Raw genomic sequence first — 25819 nt, forward strand, 5'->3', positions numbered from 1 at the left:
TGCAACCTTTTAGGACATATCCAGAAATAATTATAAGTAGCTTTTTTTCCCTTTATTTTTTTCTTAAAAAATAACCCTCTAGGATTATTGCCTCAAATGAAATAAGTGATAATAAATTTAAAGAAAAGGGATTAATGGAAGAATTGGGACTGTGTCAAACTGTTAAAATGAACCATCACAGCATCGCTGTAAAAACTGACCAAAATGTTGTAAGGGTCAGATTATAGTAAGTGTTCCAAACAATAAGGGTTGGGTTATGTGTATCTATGTTTGTGGGTTTGTGTTTTGGAGAGAGACAGAAAAAAAGAAAGAAAGATGATATGTGTATCGGAAAAGCTGTGAAGTTTTTACTTATAACAGATTTTTTTTTAAATTAGTCTTTTGCAAAACAGTTCATCAAGAATCATAAGGTGCAACACTTAATGATAGTCATAGGGTACAAATAAGCAATCAGAAAACAATCAATATCAATATAAATCATAAGGATACAAGCAACTAAGTTACAGTCATACAGTCATAAGGGGAAGGAGATGGGTGATGGGAACGATGAGAAGGTTAATAGTAGTGCAGACTTAGCAAAGAGTTTGACAGTGTTGAGGGAATTATTTGTTTAGCAGAGTGATGGTGTTTGGGAAAAAATTGTTCTTGTGTCTAGTTGTTCTGGTGTGCAGTGCTCTATAGCGTCGTTTTGAGGGTAGGAGCTGAAACAGTTTATGTCCAGGATGTGAGGGGGTCTGTAAATATTTTCACAGCCCTCTTTTTGACTCGTGCAGTATACAGGTCCTCAAAGAAAGGCAAAGAAAGGGCCTCTGATGGCTCAACAGGCTAATGCAGCCTGTTATTAACAGCAGCTGCTTGCAATTACTGCAGGTTCAAGTCCCACCAGGCCCAAGGTTGACTCAGCCTTCTATCCTTATAAGGTAGGTAAAATGAGGACCCAGATTGTTGGGGGCAATAAGTTGACTTTGTATATAATATACAAATGGATGAAGACTATTGCTTGACATAGTGTAAGCCACCCTGAGTCTTCGGAGAAGGGCGGGATATAAATGCAAATAAAAAAAAAAAGCTGGTAGCAATTGTTTTTTCTATGTGTCCAATCACACTTGGCCAATAAAGAATTCTATTCTATTCTATTCTATTCTATTCTATTCTATTCTATTCTATTCTATTCATTCTCCTAATTGTCCCAACAATCATTTACAAATGATGATGGGAACTAACTCCTGGTGTAGAAAGGGTTGGCAATTATTTTTCTAGTCTTCTTTCTGATCTTTAACTCTTGGTGTCCCTCAACACTGGCCGTGTGAATGAGATCCTTAGATTGAAATTCAACAATCACTTTGCGGTGGGTACTCCAACATCATAGATTTTTAACAGATTGGACAACCATTGTTTGAAATGGTCTAGGGTTTCCTGCCTGAGCAGGGGGTTGGACTAGAAGACCTCCAAGGACCCTTCCAACTCTGTTCTTCTGTTGGATTGTGCATTCCGAATCACTCCACAGTACATATAGAAGCAGATCTGAAGATACCTAACCTTACCTCTCACCACAAAGATTATACTAAAAGTTAAATTTCCACCCATTCATTCTTTGGGAAATAGAGTATTTAAAAAAAAACAAAAAACAAACCAACAGCTTTAAAATTATGAGAGAGATTGAAAACTAGGGTTACTGAATAACCCACAATATGACAAACAAGGAGAGGTGAAGACTAAAAGAGTCTTGATATATTAGAAGCGGTCATAGAACTTCATAAATATTTCTCAAAATGTAAATTCAGAAATCAGCAAAAAAAAAAAAAAGTCTGCACAGCTGTTTCTATAGTTCTCCTTCCCATTTGGATTCAGCCAACAAATTAGATTTAAATGAAAACCGTGAACACAGGATGTTTCATTTCGATATGTGAAGGTTAATGCAAAACTGGCCACATTCAAAAATGTTCATTTCTTAAGCAGATGGTAGGACTTAAATATCAACAAAAGGAAAAGATGGAGGGGAAAGAGGAGAAGACTTTAAAAAAAAAAGGCCAAGTCAAGACAGTAAACATAACGCTATCTAACACACTGATCGTGCCGAGCAAAGTATCTTCTTGAGGAACTATTTTTAGTCTTGGCTTATCCCAAGAAGCTACATACTGAGTGTAACGAGAGACACTTCCGCAATTCACCTAATTCCGGTCATTCTCACAGAATCCCAGCCAGAGGGATGGGAAAAATAGTCTAATATGACTACCGGTGGCAGGAGAAGATCAAGTACTAAGATTATGCACTTTTCTTTGTGACACGCAACCGGTGCTGGGATTCAAGTAATTTAACAACTGGTTCTCTGCCCTAATGGTTTCTTCCAACAATTAGTTTGCCAAACTGCTCAGAAAGGTAACAACCGGTTCTCCCGAACTGGCTGAATCCCACCACTGCACGCAACCCTGTGAAGACTTGGGAGTGATTTTAAGGCAACTTTCACAGAGGAGATAGTGAGGCCTACTTTCGGAGCTTTATGTATGCCTTAAGCCTGTAGAGATTCTCAGCAGGGGTGGGCTTCAAAAATTTTAGCAAGGGGTTCTCTGCCTGGTTGCTGGGTAGGCGTGGCCATGGTGGGCCTCCTGCACTATGGCGGTGGGGGGCGTTTTTGCCCTCCCCGGGCTCTGGAGGCTCCAGAGGCCCCCTGGAGGCAGGAAACACGCAGAGGCTTGGGGAGGGCGAAAAAGGGGCCTACCGGAAGTTTGGGAAGGCCAGAAAGGGGCCCATTTCCGACCTTCCCAAACTTCCGGTAGGCCTGTTTTTCACCCTCCCTGAGCCTCCGCACATGCCCTGCACTTACCTGCATCCAAAACAGGGCGCATGGAGACTCCTGGGAGGGGAGAGGGGAGCAGGGCCAGCCAGGAATGGGATTTGGAGGTTCTCCAAACTGCACAGAATCTTCTCCCAAACCCCTGAGAACCCCCAGCAGCCCACCTCTGATTCTCAGTCATCCAGGTCATGGCTTTTTTTCAGGAGGCAACTAGACTTTCTTGTTTTTTTTCTTTTCTTTTGAAGACATTTTGCTTCTCATCGAAGAAGCTTCTCCAGCTTTGACTGGATGGTGGGAAATGGAAGGGTTTATATTCCTTGCAGAAAGCTGGTCCATCTGCATCCTTTTAGAAGGTCATTGAAGCCCTTGGAGGTTTATCTGTGTCCTCAGGGTCACCTGAGTGGTGCTCCTGGTTCCTGTAGGCTGCAATTTTTCCTCTGGAAATCCATTCCTACTCCCTCCCCCAAATGGAGAGCTGAAGAAGCTTCTTGGATGAAAAGCAAAACGTATTCAAAAGGAAAAAAAAAACCAAGAAAGTCCAGTTGCCTCCTGAAAAAGCACCTTTGGGACTTATGCCCTATCTTTCTATCTCCTTTCTATAAGTACTTGATCACTAAAGAAGTATCAGGGGATCTAGTAAATATTTCCTCAGATTGCTTTCAAAGCTGTAAACAAAAGAAGACACTTGAATTATGTCCAGCTGGGGAAAGGCCAGTCAGCTTCATGCCTTCAGCTGAAATTCCTCCCTTGCCTGAAGATAGTTGGAATAGTCACCCGAATAACTTCATAGCCCCAAAGCAAGGTCACAAATGGGGAAGAGAGAGTTTCAAGTATGCAATGCCATGAAAGAGTCACATTTTCCCGCTGCGTCGCCATCTAAATTGCCCTGCTTCTGCCAAACCAGAAGCAAGCACACTCCGTCCTGCTCTGCTCAAGGACACTGGAGTAGCGTCTCTTCATGATTAAAGGTAAAGGTTCCCCTCGCACATACGTGCTAGTCGTTGCTGACTCTAGGGGGCGGTGCTCATCTCCGTTTCAAAGCCGAAGAGCCAGCGCTGTCCGAAGACGTCTCCGTGGTCATGTGGCCGGCATGACTAAATGCCAAAGGCGCACGGAACGCTGTTACCTTCCCACCAAAGGTGGTCCCTATTTTTTCTACTTGCATTTTTTACATGCTTTTGAAACTGCTAGGTTGGCAGAAGCTGGGACAAGTCATGGGAGCTCACCTCATTACACGGCAGCACTAGGGATGTGAACCGCTGAGCTGCCGACCTTTCGATCGACAAGCTCAACATCCTAGCCCCTGAGCCATCGTGTCCCTTCTCTTCATGATTATGATCCATTATAAGCTGCCTTAGGTGGTTTTGTGACCAAAAGTGGGATGCCAGGTGTTTAAACCCAAAACACTTGAGTGACCATATGGTTATATTTAGTATATTTGCGAGCCACCGTTTTTTTAATGGGGGCAGGCAGGATTTTAAATGTAACTCTGGGGATTTCTTTTCACACTAGCAAAAGCACAAGAATGAAACAACTGGAAATTTGTCCTCTTATCATATAGTTTCTTAGTCATCGTCATCATCATCTTTTAACGACCCTATAACCCCTTGCGGGGTGGAGTCAGGGCAACTGAATGGAGCTAGCACAATGTTTTAATGGCCAGATGCCCTTCCTGTCACCAATGTGGAGTTTTGTTCAGCAGATATATTCTCATTGTGCCCAGAGAGAGAAATATCTGCCTCTACCTAGGATCGAACTCACAACCTCCCGATGGGAGTGGCCAATCATCTTCTGGCCTTACTCCCGAGTCATCCTTTTTGCTTCAGCTGCTCTTGCCTTCTGGAAGCTCTTCTCATGCGTGCACTAGGAACAGGCTCCTCCTGTTCCTCTGCCTCTCTGCTGTCTACCTCTGGAGGCTCCGGAGCCTGCACATCACTCCCAGATGGCCCTGGCCCCATCTCTGCCTCCGACGCAGAGCCCTTGTCCAGGCCTTCCCCTGACTCCAGGACTGACCCATTGTCTTCCCCAGCCTCCTCACTGTCCGACTCCACTGCCAGGTCCACAAGCTGCTGGCGGACTACAACAAAAACATTGGAGCTCCTTGGACTTCCATTAATTCAACTTTGCACATTTGACCATGGAAGAGTAAGGCAGAAATTGCAGGTGAAAGATGTTGATACGGCAATCCTTCTTAACCTGTTTGACTTTAAAACAAATAAAATAAGGTTCTGGTTGATCAATTGCTTGATCCGGTTGTTGGGTGAGTTGGCATATAATCTCTGCTTCAGGGTAAAAAGAAATGGTTTCACTCCCTTGCTCACAGGACAATTTCCCAAAACCTAGAGCAGTGATGGTGAACTGAGTGCCAAAAATGGAGTGCGCCTCTGGGTTCACAACCCGGAAGAGCAGCTGCCCAGGGCACTTGCACGCATCCAAAAATGAACTTCCGGTTTCAGCTACTGAACTTCCGGTTTCAGCCAGCTGCTTTTCCGGGTTTCTGGCACACATACGCACACAACGATCAGCTGGTCGGCACACGTGCTCACCAGAGGTGGGTTTCAGCAGGTTCTGACCAGTTCTGGAGAACCGGTAGCGGAAATTTTGAGTAGTTCGGAGAACCGGTAGTAAAAATTCTGACTGGCCTCCCAAGTCCCAGATGATTGGGAAAGATGGGGATTTTGCAGTAACCTTCCCCTGGGTTAGGGACGGAATGGAGATTTTACAGCATCCTTCCCTGGCCATGCCTACCAAGCCACACCCACAGAACCGGTAGTAAAGATTTCTGAAACCCGCCACTGATGCTCACGCAGGAAAATGGAAGACCAGCTCTTCTAGTTTCCGGCACTGCTGCATGCAAAAAGGCCAACTGATTGTCGCATGCATGCGCGCCAGAAACCCGGAAGTGGAACAGGCGCCACCGCACGTGCCAGGCGACATGGTTCCATATGGCACTTCGGGCACACATACCATAGGTTCACCATCAGGGTCCTAGAACCTTTTAATATGAAAACTCTGAATACTTTACCCTGTAATAAGAATCGGGCAAAGGTATGATTAAGTGGCCTGCCCAGTCTGGATCTCCTATTCTCCAGGGGCTTCCAAAATAACTTTCCCAGAAACCTGTTACCTCCTTTCCCGTTGTTGTTTTTTTTTAAAACCCTCAGTAGCAAGTTCAGCCTCTCAAGAAGTCATTTTGCCCAATCTGTTCCCTCTGATAAGGACCTAGGTTGCTTGGAATAGATGTGTGAAGTGAGAGTCAAATAACGCAGTGGGGGGGGGGGAAAGGGTATGGTGGCGAATGCCCAAAAAATTATGCAGGATGCCTCTTCCCAAAAAAGAGAGGAATTCTGTAAGAAGCAGGATGCAGAGCTGGAAGGAAAACGAGTGATGCATATTACGTCTATTGAAGATCCACAGTTTAAAGAAAACAGATGGAAGGGAAATTGGTCCTTGCACGAAGCAACTGGATAGATGAGTATGTGGTTTGCCAAAGTTTCAGAGACAAGCAACAAGTAAGCAGAGCATCTTCGGAAGAAGCATGTAAATTAACAGAATAACAGGATTTGGAAGGGAGTTTGGAGGCCTTCTAGTCCAATCCGCTGCTCAGGCAGGAAACCCATTTCAGATAATGGCTGTCCAATCTCTACTTTAAAATTTCCAGTGTTGGAGCATTTACAACTTCTGGAGGCAAGATGTTCCACTGATTAATTGTTCTCACTGTCAGGAAATTCCTCCTTAGTTCCAGATTGCTTCTCTCCTTGATTAGTTTCCACCCATTGCTTCTTGTCCTGCCCTCAGGTGCTTTGGAAAATAGCTTGACTCCCTCTTCTTTGTAGCAGCCGCTGAGATATTGGAAGACTGCTATCATGTCTCCCCTAGTCCTTCTTTTCATTAAACTAGACATACCCAATTCCAGCAACAGTTCCTTATATGTTTTAGCCTCCAGTCCCCTAAACATCTTTGTTGCTCTTCTCCGTACTCTTTCTAGAATCTCCATATCTTTTTTATATTGTGGCGACCAAAACTGGATGCAGCATTCTCAGTGTGGTCTTAGCAAGGCATTATAAAGTGGTATGAACATTTTTTGTGATCTTGATTCTATCCTTTCGTTAATGCAGCCTAGGACAGTGTTGGGGTTGTTGGGGGTTTTTTTGGGTAGTCTGCAGCACAGTTCCTGAGCAGAAGAGCAAAATCGCCCATAGCCAGTGGTGGGATTCAGCCAGTTCGCATCACTTCGGGACAACCAGTTGTTAACTTTCTGAGCAGTTTGGCAAACTGGTTGTTGGAAGAAATCATTAGGGCAGAGAACCGGTTGTTAAATTACTTGAATCCCACCACTGAAGGGAAGGGAAGGGAAGGGAAGGGAAGGGAAGGGAAGGGAAGGAAAGGAAAGGAAAGGAAAGAGGGAGGGGAAGAAAAGGAAGGGAAGGGAAGGGAAAGGAAGAAGGAAAGGGAAGCAGTGGTGGGATTCAGCCAGTTCGCACCACTTTGGGATAACCAGTTGTTAACTTTCTGAGCAGTTTGGCAAACTGGTTGTTGGAAGAAATCATTAGGGCAGAGAACCGGTTGTTAAATTACCCGAACCCTACCACTGCCCATAGCAGTCATACGGCATATTTATTTAGATGAATTAATTTGAAAACCTTTGCCAAGGCTTAGCGATTAGTGCTAAGAAGGTGTCAGAAGTCAAGAGAACTGAATTTACAAGTTATGTAACTTTGGCAGATCTCTCTGTTTTGCCCACTTTCATGCCGGGGCAGCTGTTGGTCACCCTGTAAATCTGGCTGCTGTTGTTTGGGTTCGCTTTGTTTTGACTCATTCATTTGATTCCTTCTGTTTTTGTTATTCAGGAAAGTGGATCATCTAGACGGTTGAATGCCTCTTTCTAAACCAGGAAAAAGTAAATATGTCAGATTCTAGGAAAGCAGCCAAATGCCACTTTTTTAATTACTATTGGTAGCAGGGCTGCATTTCCTGAAGTTTGAAATGCATTAGTTAGGCTCCCTTTAAAAAAAAATAATCATAAAAGCAGCATTGTAAGTTGGCATCATTAAATCACCATAAGTCGGTTTTAAGTCTCAGTTCGTACGTACTCTCTATAGACAACTCTCTGTGTAACCTAGTTGCTCTGCTATAAGGTAAAGGTAAAGGTTCCCCTTGCACATACATGCTAGTCGTTGCCGACTCTAGGGGGCGGTGCTCATCTCCGTTTCAAAGCCAAAGAGCCAGTGCTGTCAGAAGATGTCTCCGTGGTCATGTGGCCAACATGACTCAACGCCAAAGGCACACAGAACGCTGTTCCCTTCCCACCAAAGGTGGTCCCTATTTTTTCTACTTGCATTTTTACATGCTTTCGAAACTGCTAGGTTGGCAGAAGCTGGGACAAGTAACGGGAGCTCACCCCGTTACACGGCAGCACTAGGGATTCGAACCGCTGAGCTGCCGACCTTTCGATCGACAAGCTCAACGTCCTAGCCCCTGAGCCACCACGTCCCTTGCTCTGCTATAGTGATCCTATTTACAACCAGAAACTAGATGTGATCCCCCAATTCAGACTCATTCTGTGGCCCAAAGTCCTAGAAAATGAAGGAAAGGATATTTTTCCATACCTTTATAAATATATATTTAAAAAATCTTTATAAATCTCTATTGTATAAGTACAAGAGTGGAGTCCTTGGTGCCTTTCTGATTGTTTTCTTGCAAACATTTCCTTACCCACCTAGGTAACATCATCTGTGCCAGAAGGGAGTGGGATTTGCTCTGTTTATATACAACTGGCTTGCCCCGGTAGGGTTGGTGAGAGCGTTCTTGGTGGCTCCTTGATTACCGTATTTTTCGGAGTATAAGACGCACCTTTTTTCCCCAAAAAAGAGGGTGAAAATCTGGGTGCTTCTTATACTCCGAATGTAGCCCCGCCCAGTTTCTCAAAGGAGGTTTCAGAGGCTGAAAAAAGCATCAGAAACGAAGCTTCAGAAAAGAAGCCCCCAAACAGAGCTTGAGAAAAGAAGCCTCCAAACAGAACTTCAGAAAAGAAGCCCCCAAACAGCTTCAGAAAAAAAGCCTCCAAACAGAGCTTCAGAGGCTTTTTTTCTGAAGCTGTTACAGAAGCTTTCAGAGACAGAAAAAAGGCAAAAAAAAGCAAGGCACAGAGCTCACAACCAAGGAACCTGTTGCTAAAATGCACTTCTGGGAACAGCTGATTGGGGGCATTCCAGGAGGCCGATCCACCTGCCAATCAGCTTTTTTCTTATTTTCCTCCCTAAAAACTAAGGTGCATCTTATACTCTGGTGTGTCTTATACTCCGAAAAACACGGTAGGCTATTGTTTACTATGATGACCTGGGACAAGGTGTGAAGGCCACACAGCCAGCTGAGAATACAAACTCCCCTTTAATGCTCCAAATTTCCATTGCTTGCCCTCTCTCAGTCATCCTGCCCTTGTTTCTCCCAATTCTGAGGGGCCCTGGGCTGTCTCAGCCTGCTCCTCCCCACATTCCTCCAAAGCCAATGAAGCAGCCCCCTAGATCTCTATCAGCTCCACCTCTGACTTGTCGACTCCACAGATTCAGTTTACTGTTTAATTGTTTGTCTAAGTTGATAGTGGGGTATTGTTTACTGCTCGATTGTTGGTCTGGTATAAGTCAACCCTGAGCTATAAATACCGTAATTTTCAGAGTAGAAAAGCATCTTAGTTTTGGGGGAGGAAAGTAAGAAAAAAAATCTACCTCTGCCTTCCAGCATCCATTGGTATTCATCTGGCTAGCGTCCTGTCAGTGTGTGAGAGAGTTGAGGGCTGTTTGGAAACTCAAACAATATTTGCTGTGTGAGCAACAAGGAAAGAGACAGCAAGGAGCTTCGGCGTGGCTTAGGTCTGCAGCTCTGAATCTGTGCTGAACTAGTCTAAACTAGTCTGCTGCTCAAAACTGAAACTGAAACTCCTCTGCTTGTGTTTTCCTTTTGAAAACCTGCTTTTGGTATTGTATATTTACTACATGTGTTATATTATATATAAAGAGAAGTTATTGAATCCTGCTGAATCAGTTACTAGTGTGTGCTTTCTGGATGTGATTGCTGCTGCAAACTCTGAGTCCTTGCAGCAAATAGCAAATTCAGCGCATTATTGCAGCCTGGAGCAGCTGATTGGCGGGTTGATTGGCCTCCCAGAATACTGTTCCAGGTTGCAGGGATTGCCACAAACCATTGCTGCCTCTGTGCCTCGCATTTTTGCCTACATTTGATGTATAAGACGCACCCAAAATTTTACCCTCTTTTAGTGGGGGGAAAAGTGCATCTTATACTCAGAAAAAATATGGGTATATTTTTCTATTGGATCTCTGTACTGTACAAACGAGGTTTTAAATAACAATTTCCAGTAAAACAAGTCCTAAAAGTTATTGCTAAACTCTAAAAGTCTCCAAAAAAACACACACAAAAAAAAACCTTACAAACATACATACACACACACACAGCTGAAATACTAGAGACTGATGCTCAGACAACATTAAATATTTTACCCCCGCCCTTTTGGGGAAAATACTAAAAAATATAGCAATAAATATTAATGACGCAGAACTTGTCAATTCCAGGTACAGATTCCCTCCCCTACATGATAGAAGAAAAATGGCAGAGAGAGGGCCATTTTCTTAGGTGCGGTGTGTTTGTTTTTAACCAAGGTGGCTACGTGCTGGAGTAATTGTAGGTAGGAATGAAAACGCCATTAAAATCACATAAAACCCAGGGCAGTGCACCGTAAAGTTGTCGTAATCCCAATGCTCTACTTTTTGCCAAATGTCTCACTTTTTCCCTGAGTGTACACCTACTCTTCTCATCAACCATGTCAAAAGGTTTCTTGAATTGCTCACGTTCAAGCGTTTAATAGAATGGTTAGTAGCTACGTTGCCAAAAAGAAGGCTTAATTGCAAAACCATGCTAGGTAAAATTATTCCTGTATTTTTTTTTTAAAGTCATATTAGTTAAGGGGCACCTTTGAGGTTGGGAAACTCAAACTGAAGCTTTTTTTTTTAACCTTCCTCCCCATTTTTTTAAATCTATAGGTGTGGATAAAATTTTATATTTTGTGTTTCAAAATTGGTTGAATGCTGGCAAAGTGTTAGTAAATCCAGGCTGGGATATCTCTGTAATCCAAGGATCCAGCTAAATTGCTAAATGGATTGCTTGTCTTCAGATATACAGTAGCTCTGGGTGTAAATGAAATTACAATTTCCATTTATCTTAAAACTTCTCATATTTTTCGTAGTGTGTCCTAGGACAACTGTTTTTCTTCTTCTGTCCTCTTAGCATCCTCGTTTCTCCCGAGTACAGTTTCAACTCATCCTTACAGAGCCAGATTAACAGAGTTGATCAGGGACCTTAAAGGTCATCTAGTCCAACCCCCTGCTCAAGCAGGAGACCCTACACCATTTCTGACAGATAGCCATCCAGTCTCTTCTTGAAAGCCTTCAGTGATGAAGCTCCCACAACTTCCGAAGGCAACTTCTGTTCCATTGGTTGACTGCTCTCACTTGCAGAAACTTTCTCCTTATTTCTAGGTTGAATTGCTCCTTGTTCAGTTTCCATCCATTATTCCTTGTCTGGCCTTCAGGTGCTTTGGAAAATTGACCCCCTCCTCTTTGTGGAAGCCCCTCAAATATTGGAAGATTGCTATCCTGTCTCCCCTGGTCCTTCTCTTCACTAGACTAGCCATGCCCAGATCCTGCAACCGTTCTTCATATGTTTTCATCTCCAGTCCCCTAATCATCTTGGTTGCTCTTCTCTGCACTTTTTCTGGAGTCTCAACGTCTTTATCATGTGGTAACCAAAACTGGATGCAGTATTCTACACAGCTTTGCTGGCTGAGGGACTCTGGGAGTTGAAATCCACAAGTCTTAAAGGGACCAAGGTTGGAGACCCCTGCTCTACAGCGATCCTCCTTAAAGCTTTTCAGAATGTATTTAGTATGAGCACTTTAGTCTGGTAGGACTCCATCAGCTCATTGTGTCATTTCTGGTTCCTGTGCCCGACAGTCCTTGAGCAAATGGTGAGGAATATAATTGCCCATACTTCTTCAAAACCATTGCTATCTGCTAGATATCAGTCTTGGCTACAAGAGATTTGGTTGGCACAAAACATCAGCCTAAAGGGATTGCTTTGTATGGTGTGCTGCAATATAGCGGCTCACAAAAGAAAAACGTAGCTTATTTTTCACCAACAAATCATAACTGGAAATCCAAAATCCCCACTTTGTTTTTTAAATGTAGATGATCTTTAGGTCTGAAGCCAGAATCCTGGATTACTCCTAGCTGGTTTTTTTATTCTTCATCCATTTCTTCTGCGGATTAGCTGAAGAAATCCAGAGAATATGTCAAGAACAGCGTAGGCTTGCTTTGGATTTGCTACACAAACTCTTACCTTGCCATAAGGTGAAGCGAAAATATAAGCCAGCATGGTAGAAAGTTACTTCTTATATCCCGAGAGGTGACAACAAAAGATTTTAGCAGAAGACCAAACAGGCTTAGGAGAAAATTGTATGACCTTGGACCAAAGGCTAATTTAGCCCTATTTTGATACATATATATACATACATACATACATACATACATACATACATACATACATATATATATATATAAAATAGAATAGAATAGAATAGAATAGAATAGAATAGAATAGAATAGAATAGAATAGAATAGAATTTTTTATTGGCCAAGTGTGATTGGACACACAAGGAATTTGTCTTGGTGCAAATTATATATATATATATATTGCTCTCCCTTCCTTCTCCGCTGTGGGAGCTATTGAAGCCTCCATAAATTTTAACTCTATCGTTGACATGTTCCTCAGAAATTATGGCGAGAAACTTGAATTATCTTCAATCAGCGGATGCCTATTGCTGCTCATTCATCAGCTCTATGAAAACACTTATTTTTAGAGTCAAGTGTAAGCTCAGGGGCCTCTCCCAGGAGGAATTCCATCCAGAAAGAAATGAAACAGGGTACACTTTAACACCTTCATTTTTCCATTAAGTCTCTGGTTAAATAGGTCATTGAGCGAGCTGACTAGTCTCTCATAGTCTCCAAAGGGCCTTTGCAGATTTTACTGTGCAAATGTTGCAGCTATCAATTCTCCAGCCTGACTGGGAGGAGGGGAAATATTTGCACTAACTAAGCAGAAGAACTAGATGTTAGTTTTGATACCCAACATCTAACATATTATGAGGTTATTTTGAGGGGAGGGAGGGAAGGAAGGAAGGAAGGAAGGAGGCAGGGAGAGAGGGAGGGAGGGAATAAAAGAGTTGCTGTCACATTAATGTTTATTTGCATTAGAGGGGATACCGCTAGTTGTCTTGAAGAGTTCTTGACAAAGGTGTTTCTGTCAGAGAATTCATGACTGGCAGAGACATGGTAACAAGGTCAGCCAATGAATAGGCATAGCAACTATGTCAGCCAATGTGGACTGTTTGGAAACTGAAACTGGAAGGAGCCTGGGCATGGCTCCATATTCTGAGTCTGTGCAGAAGCTGCAAACTAGTCTGCAACTCTGAACCGAAACTGTTCTCTCCTCTGCCTGTGTTTTGCTACCACGTTGGAAGAACCACTCTTGGTATTGTACATATTACTTCATGTGTTATTATGTCTACAAAGAGAAATAAATGAATCCCGCTGAATCAGTTACCTATGTGTGCTTTCTGGATTTGATTACTGTTGCAAACTCTTGACAGTTTCCCCAACAGCTAAAAGCCAAGAAATTCAAATATGTTCCCACTGAACACCAGGATGGCTAGAAATAGATCAGTCTAAATATTTGCATTCTTGCAATTCACAAAAGAATGTCAAAAGTAGTATTCTGTCTCATGAATACTCATAACAATAAATAACCTCTTTTTTTAAGCAGGAGCCAAGGTTGCTCTGCATATCTGTGAGTATGCGTGGGTAACAAAAGTTCAACAAATTATGAAGTTTTTCCTATCCTAACTTTGGGATAAATACAAAAGTGAAGATTCCTACTATATTCTTGTCAAAAAAGAAGAAGAAGAAGAAGAAGCCAAGATAGGGGCTTCCACTCAGTAATGGGTTTTAATTTCGGCCGCTACTGGTTTGCTCGTGGGTGCGGGCATGCTTGTTTGATGCTTCTAGACATGTGCAGAAACTTCTGTGCATGCACAGAGATGTCTGGGCAGGTGGGCGGAGTCTCCTGCTACCACCAATTTGCCTGAACCGGGGCGAACCGGTAGCAAACCAACACTGCTTCCACTGTTTGATTTGTGTCCTGGTTGCCATCTTATTTATTTATTTATTTATTTATTTATTTATTTATTTATTTATTTATTTATTTATTTATTTATTTATTTATTTATTTATTTATTCAATTTATATACCGCCCTTCTCCCGAAGGACTCAGGGCGGTTTACAGCCAAATAAAAAACAAAGTTACAAAAATTAAAAAACATTTTAAAATCTAAATTCAATAAGGCCAAAATAAATAAAACAATGATAAAACCATAATAAAATCCACATTTAAAATACATTAGGCCAGCCCTGCATGATGGAACAAGAAGGTCTTTAACTCGCGGAGATCGGGGAGTTGGCGGAGTTGGGGAGGTCGGGGAGTTGGCGTATCCCCAGAGGCAGCTTGTTCCAGAGGGAGGAGCCCCCACAGAGAAGGCCTTCCTCCTGGGTGTCGCCAGTTGACATTTTTTGGCTGGCGGTACCCTGAGGAGGCCCTCCCTATGGGAGCGCACAGGTCGCTGGGAGGCTATTGGTGGCAGCAGGCGGTCCTGTAAGTAACCCGGTCCTCTGCCATGGAACGCTTTAAAGATGGTAACCAACACCTTGAATTGCACCCGGAAGACCACCATTTTAGCTAACTACCTTCACAGATACCACTGAAAACCGAGTTGCAAAAAAAAAGCCGTACCTGACATATTCCACTGATGCACATATCCAAGGACTTGGCATTGCAGCGGGTGCCATCCAGAACTTTGGGAGCAAGTTCGACGATCAACGGTCTCCCCAAAGCTTGACATTTCAAAGCACAGGGAGAGCTGGAGTCATCGAAGATGGGGATCCATTCATAAAAGTGTCCATGGTACTTGACATCATTGTAGGCCGAGCATTGCTGGGCACGGAAGTCACCAGAGTCTGCAGGGCAGTCCTGGAAAAACAAAAAAACAATGAGGAGATTTTATTATTATTTTCTTCTAGTAAAAAATGACTATTTCCTCTACCCCACTGTCATGAAACCCCACTTTCATTTTGAAGGCTATAGCCAGTGGTGAAATCCAATTTTTTTTTACTACCGGTTCTGTGGGTGTGGCTTCATGGACGTGGTGGGCATGGCTTGGTGGGCATAGCAGGGGAAGGATACTGCAAAATCTCCATTCCCACCCCACTCTGAGGCCAGCCAGAGGTGGCATTTGCCGGTTCTCTGAACTACTCAAAATTTCTGCTACCAATTCTCCTAACTCATGGGTGAAATGCTCCTGGTTCTGACCAGATCTGGTGATCCATTAGTGCCTGTGATCAGTGGTTCGGCAATCCGTAGCTTTGCTCCGCCCAACCACCCAGGTGTTGTTACTTCCTGGTTTTACCAAGGAAGTAATGTGTTTTTTGCGCATATCTGCTTGCGCAGCGTGTGTGCTTCCGAACCAGTAAAGAAGATAAGTAGATTTCACCCCTTTCCAAACTACTCAAAATTTCTGCTACCGGTTCTCCAGAACCTGTCAGAACCTGTTGGATTTCACCCCTGGCTACAGCCATTTCTTGATGACATGTCTCATGTAACTCAATTTGTCTTACTTCTAAGTCAACATTAGACCGACTGTGGCTGTAAATTGGCGCATGTGAGATTAACTGCCTGGCCATTTTTTAAAGCCATAGAAAAAGGAGGCAACAAAAGACTTCTAATTTTACCAGCAACATTTTGACCCCCACTGAACAGACATTTGGACCAGTGTATTCCAGAAGAAAGTTCCCGCAAAGCTAAGGGGAGAATAGACCTCTTTAATACAGCTTATCAACTTCACCTTCAACAATAATTTCCTCCACAATTGTCTTCCTTCCTCACGCAACTAGCCAGCTCTCCCTCAGTTGGAGAATGGCCAAAAGCCAAAAGCAGCAGCCAACCAGAAGCCAACCTCTTCCTTGCCTTGTGAGTTTTTCACAAGCACATAGGCCACTCTGCAGAAGCACAGAAAGCCATCTCTCAGAAAAACTAAAAAGCACTGAGGGAACAAATGGTGACAAAGCATATTGATACCGTGTCAGCTTTGGAAGCCATATTAGGCCAGAAGCTTCCGTGCTGCCACTTTTTCATGTGTGGGAAAGTAGGAGGGGGGGATTTAGTAGAGGGGTTGTCTTTAGACATAATAGTATTCTCAAGAAAAGCCTCTGGAGCCTGGGGAGGGCAAAAATGCCCCTCCCCAATGTGGTGCCGGAAGCCAACTAGGCCACGCCCACCATGGCCATGCCCACCCAGCAACCAGGCAGAGAACCCCTTGATAAAATTTTTGAAGCCCACCCCTGGCCTTCTCTAAGCGGTTTACAGAGTCAATAATCTTGGTCCTCATTTAACCCACCTTGGAAGGATGGAAGTCTGAGTCAACCTTGAGCCTGGTGAGATTTGAACTGCCACATTGCAGGCAGCAGAAGTCGCCTGCAGTACTGCACTCTAACCACTGCGCCAACCGTGCCTCATGATAACAATCTCAGATCCATACTAATAACAGGGAATACAAACAAATGAGTGTGGTGCTTCTATGTAAAAGATAAAGGTAAAGGTTCCCCTTGCACATACGTGCTAGTCGTTCCCAACTCTAGGGGGCGGTGCTCATCTCCGTTTCTAAGCCGAAGAGTCAGCGCTGTCCGAAGACGTCTCTGTGGTCATGTGGCCGGCATGACTAAACACCAAAGATGCACGGAACGCTGTTACCTCCCTACCAAAAGTGATCCCTATTTTTTTACTTGCATTTTTTACGCTTCTATGCATGGCCATGTTTTCTCTAGATAGACAGAGATACAGATGTACATGGATATGCGCACACAAACAATTAATTGCTCATATGTATAGGCTGCCAAGACCCGAAAAGTACACATGGAAGCCAAATCATATTGGCGAGAACACAGCTGGCTTCCTCACACAGAAAAACATGCAATTTATGTGGAAATGGTCTAAACAAGTTTCACACACCCGCCACCTATCCAATGAATAGGACCCATAAGGATTATCTTAAATGCTTCCATGTGCAAAGCACAGCAGCAGAATGGAAACACAAAACATGGAAGCTCAAGGAAGACTAAAAAATGTCACAATTTACAAGGAACAGCTTGCGCAAATTGTTGTCCTGGGAGACAGATAAAAATATCTCCAGCAGATAGTAGTTTCTATTTTCAAACTAAGCAGGTGAACAGCAAAGGTTAGGTCAATTTTTTATTATGGTCTCAAACCCAAACAAGAAATATATTCATAAGTGATCTGTCAGCACCTATAAAACAGTCTGGCTTACAAAACTGGTAAAGCAAAATTAAAGCACACTTATAAAATAGATTGATAGGGGCAAGTGAGTGGAATAAAAAGAGAAGCCGTCTTAAGATTAGGCTATGAATGAGATAATATGTAAAGTTCCATAAAATACCCCTAAGTGGCAGGAATTTGAGCTGTCAAATTTTGACCGATCTTAACATGCTGCTTGGCAAAATCCAACCATGCACACTGTAATAAATGGTAGTTTATTAGATGGTGGAGCTGAGGTGGCGCAGTGGTTAGAGTACAGTACTGCAGGCTACTTCTGCTGCCTGCCGGCTGCCTGCAATTTGAGAGTTCAAATCTCACCAGGCTCAAGGTTGACTCAGCCTTCCATCCTTCCGAGGTCGGCAAAATGAGGACCCAGATTGTTGGGGGCAAGAGGCTGACTCTGTAAACCGCTTAGAGAGGGCTGTAAAGCACTGTGAAGCGGTATATAACTCTAAGTGCTATTGCTAGTTTGTCTAAATGTAGCAAAGCCCAATTAAAGAAGAAAAGGAGGAGAAACTAATTTTGCAGACACACCGAACCCAGCTTAATAGCTGAGGTCAAGGGAAGCATTCAGGCTGAAACAATTGTGCAATTTTGACTTAAATCACACTTACAAATAAATATACAGAATTGACTGTGCACTGCCATAACTTGGTTCGAGTGAGGTGACAAGTCATATGCATTTTTTAAAAAATAATTTTTATTAAACAGATTTAAAAAAAAAAAGAACTATTAACACTTTCTTCTTTTCAACAGTTCCGCGTCGGTGATCAATACTTATACATGTGCATTTTTAAGTGTACATTCAGCAATGCAAAATGAAATTGAGCAAGGCAGATCTTATTTAAGAAAGAGGAAGCCGTTGCAAATTATAGCGAATATTCAAGATATTTCCCACCATGTGTTGGACTTAAGTCACCCGTGGGTGTGTTCCTCAGATTAATGACAGAAATTTGCTCTGTTATGTGGCTCGCACATCATAAAACTCCTCCAAGGAAGGGTGGAGAAAATTGGAACAACTTAAAGTATTAGGGGGGGAAAAACTAACAAGCCTCTTGTTGTCGTGCTGAAGTTAATTGTGACTTCCTGAATGCAAAGAGAGCAGAGGTAGTCCTCATTTAGCAACCACAATTGGGACAGGCAACTCCGTTGTTAAGTGAACTAGTTGTTAAATGAAGCCATGACTGTATTTATGTTCTTACTTCCACTTTCCTTTCCTTTATAGACTTGCAGTGGTGTTCAATGCAAAGGCTGGTTGTAAAGTTACTTTTTCATTACTGTCATATTTAGGGAGCACTTTAATAATAATAATAATAATAATATTTTTATTTATAAACCGCCCTTCTCCCGAAGGACTCAGGGCGGTGTACAGCCACAAATAAAATACAGAAAGAAAACAACAATACAAAACTAAAAACAACCCTTAAAAAACCTATTTAATTTGGCTACTTATAGATAAAAATATTCCCTCTAAAATTTACTAAGAAATTTAAAAACCCATAAATCAATTTAAAATATAAAATTTAAGCGAGTCCAGCAAGACGAAATAAGTAGGTTTTAAGTTCGCGGCGGAAGGTCCTAAGGTCAGGTATTTGTCGGAGTCCAGGGGGAAGCTCGTTCCATAGGGTAGGAGCCCCCACAGAGAAGGCCCTCCCCCTGGGGGCCACCAGCCGACATTGCTTGGCTGACGGCACCCTGAGGAGCCCCTTTAAGAGCTTTAAGAGCTCCCTAAATAAAACAGTCATTAAATGAGAATGACCAGTTTACAGCTGCATCATGGGAAAATCAGTTGGTTGAAACTTTCCTAAGGCAGGACAATTAGTTACTGTTCTGACCTAGGCTTTCTTAGAAAGCATAAAGCACAATCTTAGTCCCGGCAAACCTCTTTTATTCATACTGCTGTGAATTATTGTCATTCCCAGTCCGAAAAGCTTCTCAAAACAATCTTTCAGAGGAGTGTTTACGAACACCCACCTTATCTCCCTTAGAATGCTGCCAGAGAACTAATTGCCATACACAGGGCAAGGCCAAACTTAGCACAGAGTCAAACAGAACTTTCTCAAAGCTTTTTTATCTTATGGGAGGGACCAATCATCTCCAAGCCTTATTCCCAAATCGACCCTATTTTCTTAATTGTTCCCGTCTCCTGGCAGCTCTGCGCATGTGCACACTGGGAACAGGCTCCCGCTGTCCTTCTGCCTTGCTGATGTCAGACTCCGGAGGCAGCAAAGAACTACCAGATGGCTTTGGCTCCCTCTCTGCCTCCAACTCAGAGCCCTCGTCAGAGTTTTCCCCAGACTCCAGGACTGGCCCATGTTCCTCCCCAACCTCCTCACTGTCCAAATCTGCTGCCAGCTCTGCTGGCCGCTGGCGGGCCACAACAGCTACAGGGCAAATAATAACAAATAAAACTTCTGCAACTTGGTTATGAAACCCATATTTTCTTGTTCTTTTAACTTTACCTTTGGAAGCCTTCCAATGACTCCTTGCACTATTCTATCACTTTAGTTGCTGTATCTGGTCTTCTGTCTAGTTTCCTGAATTGCTTGGATAAATTCATGGTTTGCAGGCTTAACCTCCTGCAGGGATAGTGCAATCATTTTTTTCCCTTCAAGCTTCAATCGATCACACATTCCTGATTCTGACTTCAGATTCCTTCTTTGGCACGGGCCCTGATTCTAAACCCTCTGATTCTGTGCACATTTTGGCTTTTAGACCTTTCCATGGAAACATGCCGCAACAAAGGATGTGAACAGCCGACAGCAAAACATATCCGCAAGTAAGAAAATTGGGGGAAAGATGCGAGAGACGATCCACAGAGCCTCTAGGAAACAATTTTGCGGCGGATGACAAGATACTGCAGCCAGTTTATTTTACGAAACGCACTTACAAAAAGCACGGAGATCGTTGCCAGATCTTTGACAAAAACAAAGAGAAACTTTCTGGAGTAAAATACTCACTACAGATCTTACACAATGGGAAAAAGTAACCCAAACCAATTACACTGATAAAACAGAACCAAGAAAATATTAGAATACATGTTTATGGGTCATGAAAGTTAGAATACATTAAAAAAAATTGTGCAAACAGTTGCTCATCAAAAGAAATGAGAAACCACAGTTTCCATCCTTGGCACGCTTATCTAATTCTTTCCCCTTCAAAGTGCCTGTTACGAGATGCTACTTGGACGCCAGGAGCAATGGACCTGGACCAGTGGTGGTGTCGTGTCCCACTCCTCCTCTGACGGCCGGGTTGGAGAAGTCCGTATCAAGCGTGCCTCTGCAGCTTTGCCAAAGTTCTATCAGAGTTCTCAGGGCAGGCAGGAGACCAGGATGTGACTTCAGCAATCCAAGTTAGACTTTGCCTGACTCAAAGAATGCCAGAAAGCAGATCTTTTATATAGGCCATGGGGTGTGGCTCCATGACTCAGCACTTATCCAGGCCTGCCCCTCCCTTCCTTTTGCTGACGTCGCCTCTCCACTCTCCGGAAGCGTGGGTCCCTCCAGCCTCCAGCTGTCGGCAATTCCAGCTCGTGACTGGCTTCACCCTCCCCAGGCTCACATGCTGTGGGGGAGGGGCCCAGCTGCTCCGTTTGTCCGGGCATGGTGCCGGGCCTGGGGCTGGAGGCATGCCAGGACATTCTTCTGTACTATCAGTGTCTGGCAGGAGATGAGAGGGGCCTGGCTGCGGAGAGGGAGGCGAGCGAGGCACAACAGATGGGTTTCAAAAATTTTTACTACTGGTTCTGTGGGTATGGCTTGGTAGGCGTGGCATGGATTGGTGGGCATGGCAGGGGAAGGATACTGTAAAATCCCCATTTCCTCCCGATCAGCTGGGATGGGGGCAGGGCCAGTCAGAGGTGGTATTTGCCGGTTCTCCAAACTACTCAAAATTTCTGCTACCAGTTCTCCAGAACCAGTCAGAACCAGCTGAATACCACCTCTGAATCCTTCCATCTTCCAATTTTTTAAGAAAAGATTGGACATTTGTTTGCCCAGGATGGCATAAGGATTCCTGCCTTAGGCACGGGGTGGGACTAGAACAGGGGTCTGCAAACTTGGCTGTTTTAAGACTTGTGGACTTCAACTTTGCTGGCTGAGGAACTCTGGAAGTTGAAGTCCACAAGTCTTAAAACAGCCAAGTTTGCAGACCCTTGGACTAGAACATCTCCAAGGTCTCTTTCAACCTATGTCCAGTGGTGGGATTCAGCCAGTTCGCACCACTTCGGGAGAACCGGTTGTTAACTTTCTGAGCAGTTTGGTAAACTGGTTGCTGGAAGAAATCATTAGGGCAGAGAACCGGTTGTTAAATTACTTGAATCCCACCACTGCCTATGTCTCTATGTACAGTCATCCAATTCAAGTCTATGTAGGTTTCTCAGTTTGAATCAATCCATTTCAAATCTCCCTCCAATTTAAAATTAATACTTCGCTACTAACTCAACATCTGAACAGCTGTATTTTTCCCATACCTTTTACATTTAACTTCTGAACATTTAATCTCACTGTTAGGGAGAAAAATAAATATTCTGGGCTCTGATCCTCCCCGTTTCTCCCCTTCCTTTAGTTTAACAAAAGAAGGCAAGTTGCCAGAACTTTAAAGCTGTTTGATCTGAGAAAGCAAAGAACGGTCAAACAGAATTAGAGATCAGACTTACATTATTGCTGCAGGTTTTATATCGGATATTTCTGCCTTGACAGTTTCTGAAAGACAAGAAAAATAAGACTCGAGTGAAGTTATTATAAGGAAATCTCACTGAAAGACAAGGCTGCAAAATTATTATATTTGCTGCACACACACACACACACACACACACACACACACACACACACTATACATATCTCATGTTCAATTGTGTTTAGAGGATGATGGGTTAACATAACAGCCTCATGAAGGAAATTACATTTTCTCCTAATAGAACAGAACAGAACAGAACAGAACAGAACAGAATAGAATAGATTTTTTTATTGGCCAAGTGTGATTGGACACACAAGGAATTTGTCTTTGGTGCATATGCTCTCAGTGTACATAAAAGAAAAGATACGTTCGTCAAGAATCGTAAGGGTACAACACTTAATGATAGTCATAGGCAGTGGTGGGATTCAAGTAATTTAACAACCGGTTCTCTGCCCTAATGATTTCTTCCAACAAACAGTTTGCCAAAGAACATTTGAAGATAAGATTTTCATCAATAGAATAGAATAGAATAGAATAGATTTTTTTTTATTGGCCAAGTGTGATTGGACACACAAGGAATTTGTCTTGGTGCATATGCTCTCAGTGTACATAAAAGAAAAGATACGTTCATCAAGGTACAACATTTACAACACAATTGATGATCAATATATCAATATAAATCATAAGGATTGCCAGCAACAAAGTTACAGTCATACAGTCATAAGTGGGAGGAGATGGGTGATGGGAACGATGAGAAGATTAATAGTAGTGCAGATTTAGTAAATAGTCTGACAGTGTTGAGGGAATTATTTGTTTAGCAGAGTGATGGCCTTCGGGAAAAAACTGTTCTTGTGTCTAGTTGTTCTGGTGTGCAGTGCTCTATAGCGTCGTTTTGAGGGTAGGAGTTGAAACAGTTTATGTCCAGGATGTGAGGGGTCTGTAAATATTTTCACAGCCCTCTTTTTGACTCGTGCAGTATACAGGTCCTCAATGGAAGGCAGGTTGCTAGCAATTATTTTTTCTGCAGTTCTAATTATCCTCTGAAGTCTGCGTCTTTCTTGTTGGGTTGCAGAACCGAACCAGACAGTTAGTTATAGAGGTGCAAATGACAGACTCAATAATTCCTCTGTAATAATTTTACAGCTGTGGAACATCTCAAACTAAAGTGAATTCTGAAACACTATAGACAAAATTGTATAGGGCTTGCCAGCGCTAGCCTGCTAAATAATAGAGAGAATTATTTATGAGCAAATATTCAACCTATACAATGCAGAGATCAAGGCTCTCTGCCAGCAAGATAGGAAACCCAAATGGACAATGGATTGGGAGCCTGTGAACACAAAAGAAAAAGAGCAGGAAAAAAGGGTTGAATCACTCTAGACCTCTTCCACTGAATGTACCACTGAATGCAACAAAGATGATTAGGGGACTGGAAGCTCAAATAAATAAAGAATGGCTATTGGAATTGGGTATGCCTAGTTTAATAAAAAGAAGGACTAGGGGGGTGACATGGCAGCAGTGTTCCAATATCTAAGAGATGGCCACAAAGAAGAGGGAGTCGGGCTGTTCTCCAAAGCACCTGAGGGCAGGACAAGAAGCAATGGGTGGAAACTAATCAAAGAGAGAAGCAATTTAGAACTAAGGAGAAATTTCCTGACAGTGAGAACAATCAATCAGTGGAACAACTTGCCTGCAGAAGTTATGAATGCTCCAACACTGGAAATTTGTAAGAAAATGTTGGATAGCCATTTGTCTGAAGTGGTGTAGGGTTTCCTGCCTCGGCAGGGGGTTGGACTAGAAGACCTCCAAGCTCCCTTCCGACTCTGTTATTCTGTTAATTTACATGCTTCTTCCGAAGATGCTCTGCTTACTTGTTGCTTGTCTCTGAAACTTTGGCAAACCGCATACTCATCTATCCAGTTGCTTCGTGCAAGGACCATTTCCCTTCCATCTGTTTTCTTTACACTGTGGATCTTCAGTAGGCTTACTATGCGCCACTAGTTTTCTTTCCAGCTCTGCATCCTGCTTCTTACAGAATTCCTCTCTTTTTTGGGAAGGTTTAGGACCGGGTTACTTACGGGACCGCCTACTGCCACCAGTTTGCCTCCCACCAACCCGTGCGCTCTCACAGAGAGGGACTCCTTAGGGTGCCGTCAGCCAAGCAATGTCGGCTGGCGGCTCCCAGGGGAAGGGCCTTCTCTGTGGGGGTTCCTACCCTATGGAACGAGCTTCCCCCTGGACTTCGCCAACTTCCGGACCTTAGGACCTTTCGCCGCGAGCTTAAGACCTATTTATTTATCTGTGCAGGACTGGCATAGAACTTTTAGTTGTTTTTAGGGTTTTAAATTTTTAATTAGCTTTTTGGGATTTTAAATGTATTTTTAAATTTTGGCTAATTTAAATAAGTTTTTTAACTAGTGTTTTACTTTACTGTGTGCATTTGATTGTTATTTTTATCCTGCCTGTTCACCGCCCTGAATCCTTCGGGAGAAGGGCGGTATACAAATTAAATTATTATAATTATTATAATTATTATAATTATAATTATAATAATTATAATAATAATAATAATAATTATTATTATTATTAGGTCCCTTCCAACTCTGTTGTACCTTCTGCAAACCCAATGATCCACCTACCTATAGGTAGATTTCCACATTAAGCCCTTGGTATCCAACTTGGATAACCTACTAAAAGTAAAGTAGGCTACTTTGGAAATCTACTTGGTACGTGGTGACCTCGTGGCTAAGACTCTGAGCTTGTCGATCAAAAGGTCGGCAGTTCAGCAGTTCGAATCCCTAGTGCCGCGTAACTGGGTGAGCTCCCATTACTTGTCCCAGCTTCTGCCAAACCTAGCAGTTCAAAAGCAGGTAAAAAATGCAAGTAGAAAAATAGGGACCACTTTTGGTGGGAAGGTAACAACGTTCCGTGCTCCTTTGGCGTTGAGTCAAGCTGGCCACATGACCACGGAGACGTCTTCGGACAGCGCTGGCTCTTCGGCTTTGAAACGGAGATGAGCACCGCCCCCTAGAGTTGGGAACGACTAGCAAGGGAAACCTTTACCTTATCCTACTTTGACATTTTAAAAGCTCTTATTTGCTTGTATTGAACTTCTTTCCTTGAGGACATGTATTTAATACAAACAGCCCACATTTCCAGGGCTGGGAGATTCCTGCATCCAGCTTTGTGACCTTCAGTTAGAGTGACCAACCTGCCATTTAAACACCTCCGGAGTGAATAGGAAGCACCTCCTCCACAGGTCCGTGAGCAATCACTCCATGCTCCCCAGGCATCCCAGCCGCTTTCTTTATCTTCGTTTGGCTGGGTGATTCTTGAAGTCTGGAAGCACAAGAGAAAGAGAAGCAATTCAGGAATCCAGAAAAACCTGAGCATTTTGAACATCCTATTAGTTGGTTTTTCGTGGCACGGTGATCAACTTCCACAGGCAGGCAGGGCGCCTAAACAGTCACAGAGCTTGCAAGACGGAGTGGGAGATGGATACCGCTTTTCCTAGGGTATGACTTTTTCTTGTTGAATCTAGCAAAAATCATATTATAAGTAACTGCATTCTCTTTGCTGATGATGTTAAACTATTTAACACTACCGACAAGGCAATTACCCTTCAAAAAGACCTTGACTTTGTGTTGGAATGGTCAAAAAATTGGCAATTCCAAATCTCAACCAACAAATGCTCTGTCTTACAAATTGGCAAAAAGAATCAGAACACAAAATACAAGCTAAGTGGACATGACCTTGTAGATGACCGTCACTCTGTCGAGGACCTTGGAGTACACATATCAAATGATCTAAGTGCCAAAGCCCACTGTAACAACATCGCCA

At 43.1% G+C, this 25819-nt stretch overlaps 1 protein-coding gene across 14 annotated transcripts in view; it reads right to left on the bottom strand.

Moving 5' to 3' along the window:
- ADAMTSL3 (ADAMTS like 3) overlaps positions 1–25819 on the bottom strand; it is a 214925-nt gene that overhangs the window by 97911 nt on the left and 91195 nt on the right. For all 14 annotated transcript variants that reach the window (XR_009151984.1, XM_058155751.1, XM_058155756.1 and 11 more), the window contains 3 exons: positions 25191–25318; positions 21960–22005; positions 14708–14944 (listed from right to left, as the gene is read on the bottom strand). Coding sequence is in view for 13 of the 14 variants with exons in the window: in XM_058155751.1 (XP_058011734.1) it covers positions 14708–14944; positions 21960–22005; positions 25191–25318 (411 nt within the window). In the remaining variant the exon portion in view is untranslated. The remainder of the gene's footprint in view (positions 1–14707; positions 14945–21959; positions 22006–25190; positions 25319–25819) is intronic.

Source organism: Ahaetulla prasina, chromosome 13 (genome assembly GCF_028640845.1).
Source record: "Ahaetulla prasina isolate Xishuangbanna chromosome 13, ASM2864084v1, whole genome shotgun sequence".
Taxonomy (NCBI): Eukaryota; Metazoa; Chordata; class Lepidosauria; order Squamata; family Colubridae; genus Ahaetulla; species Ahaetulla prasina.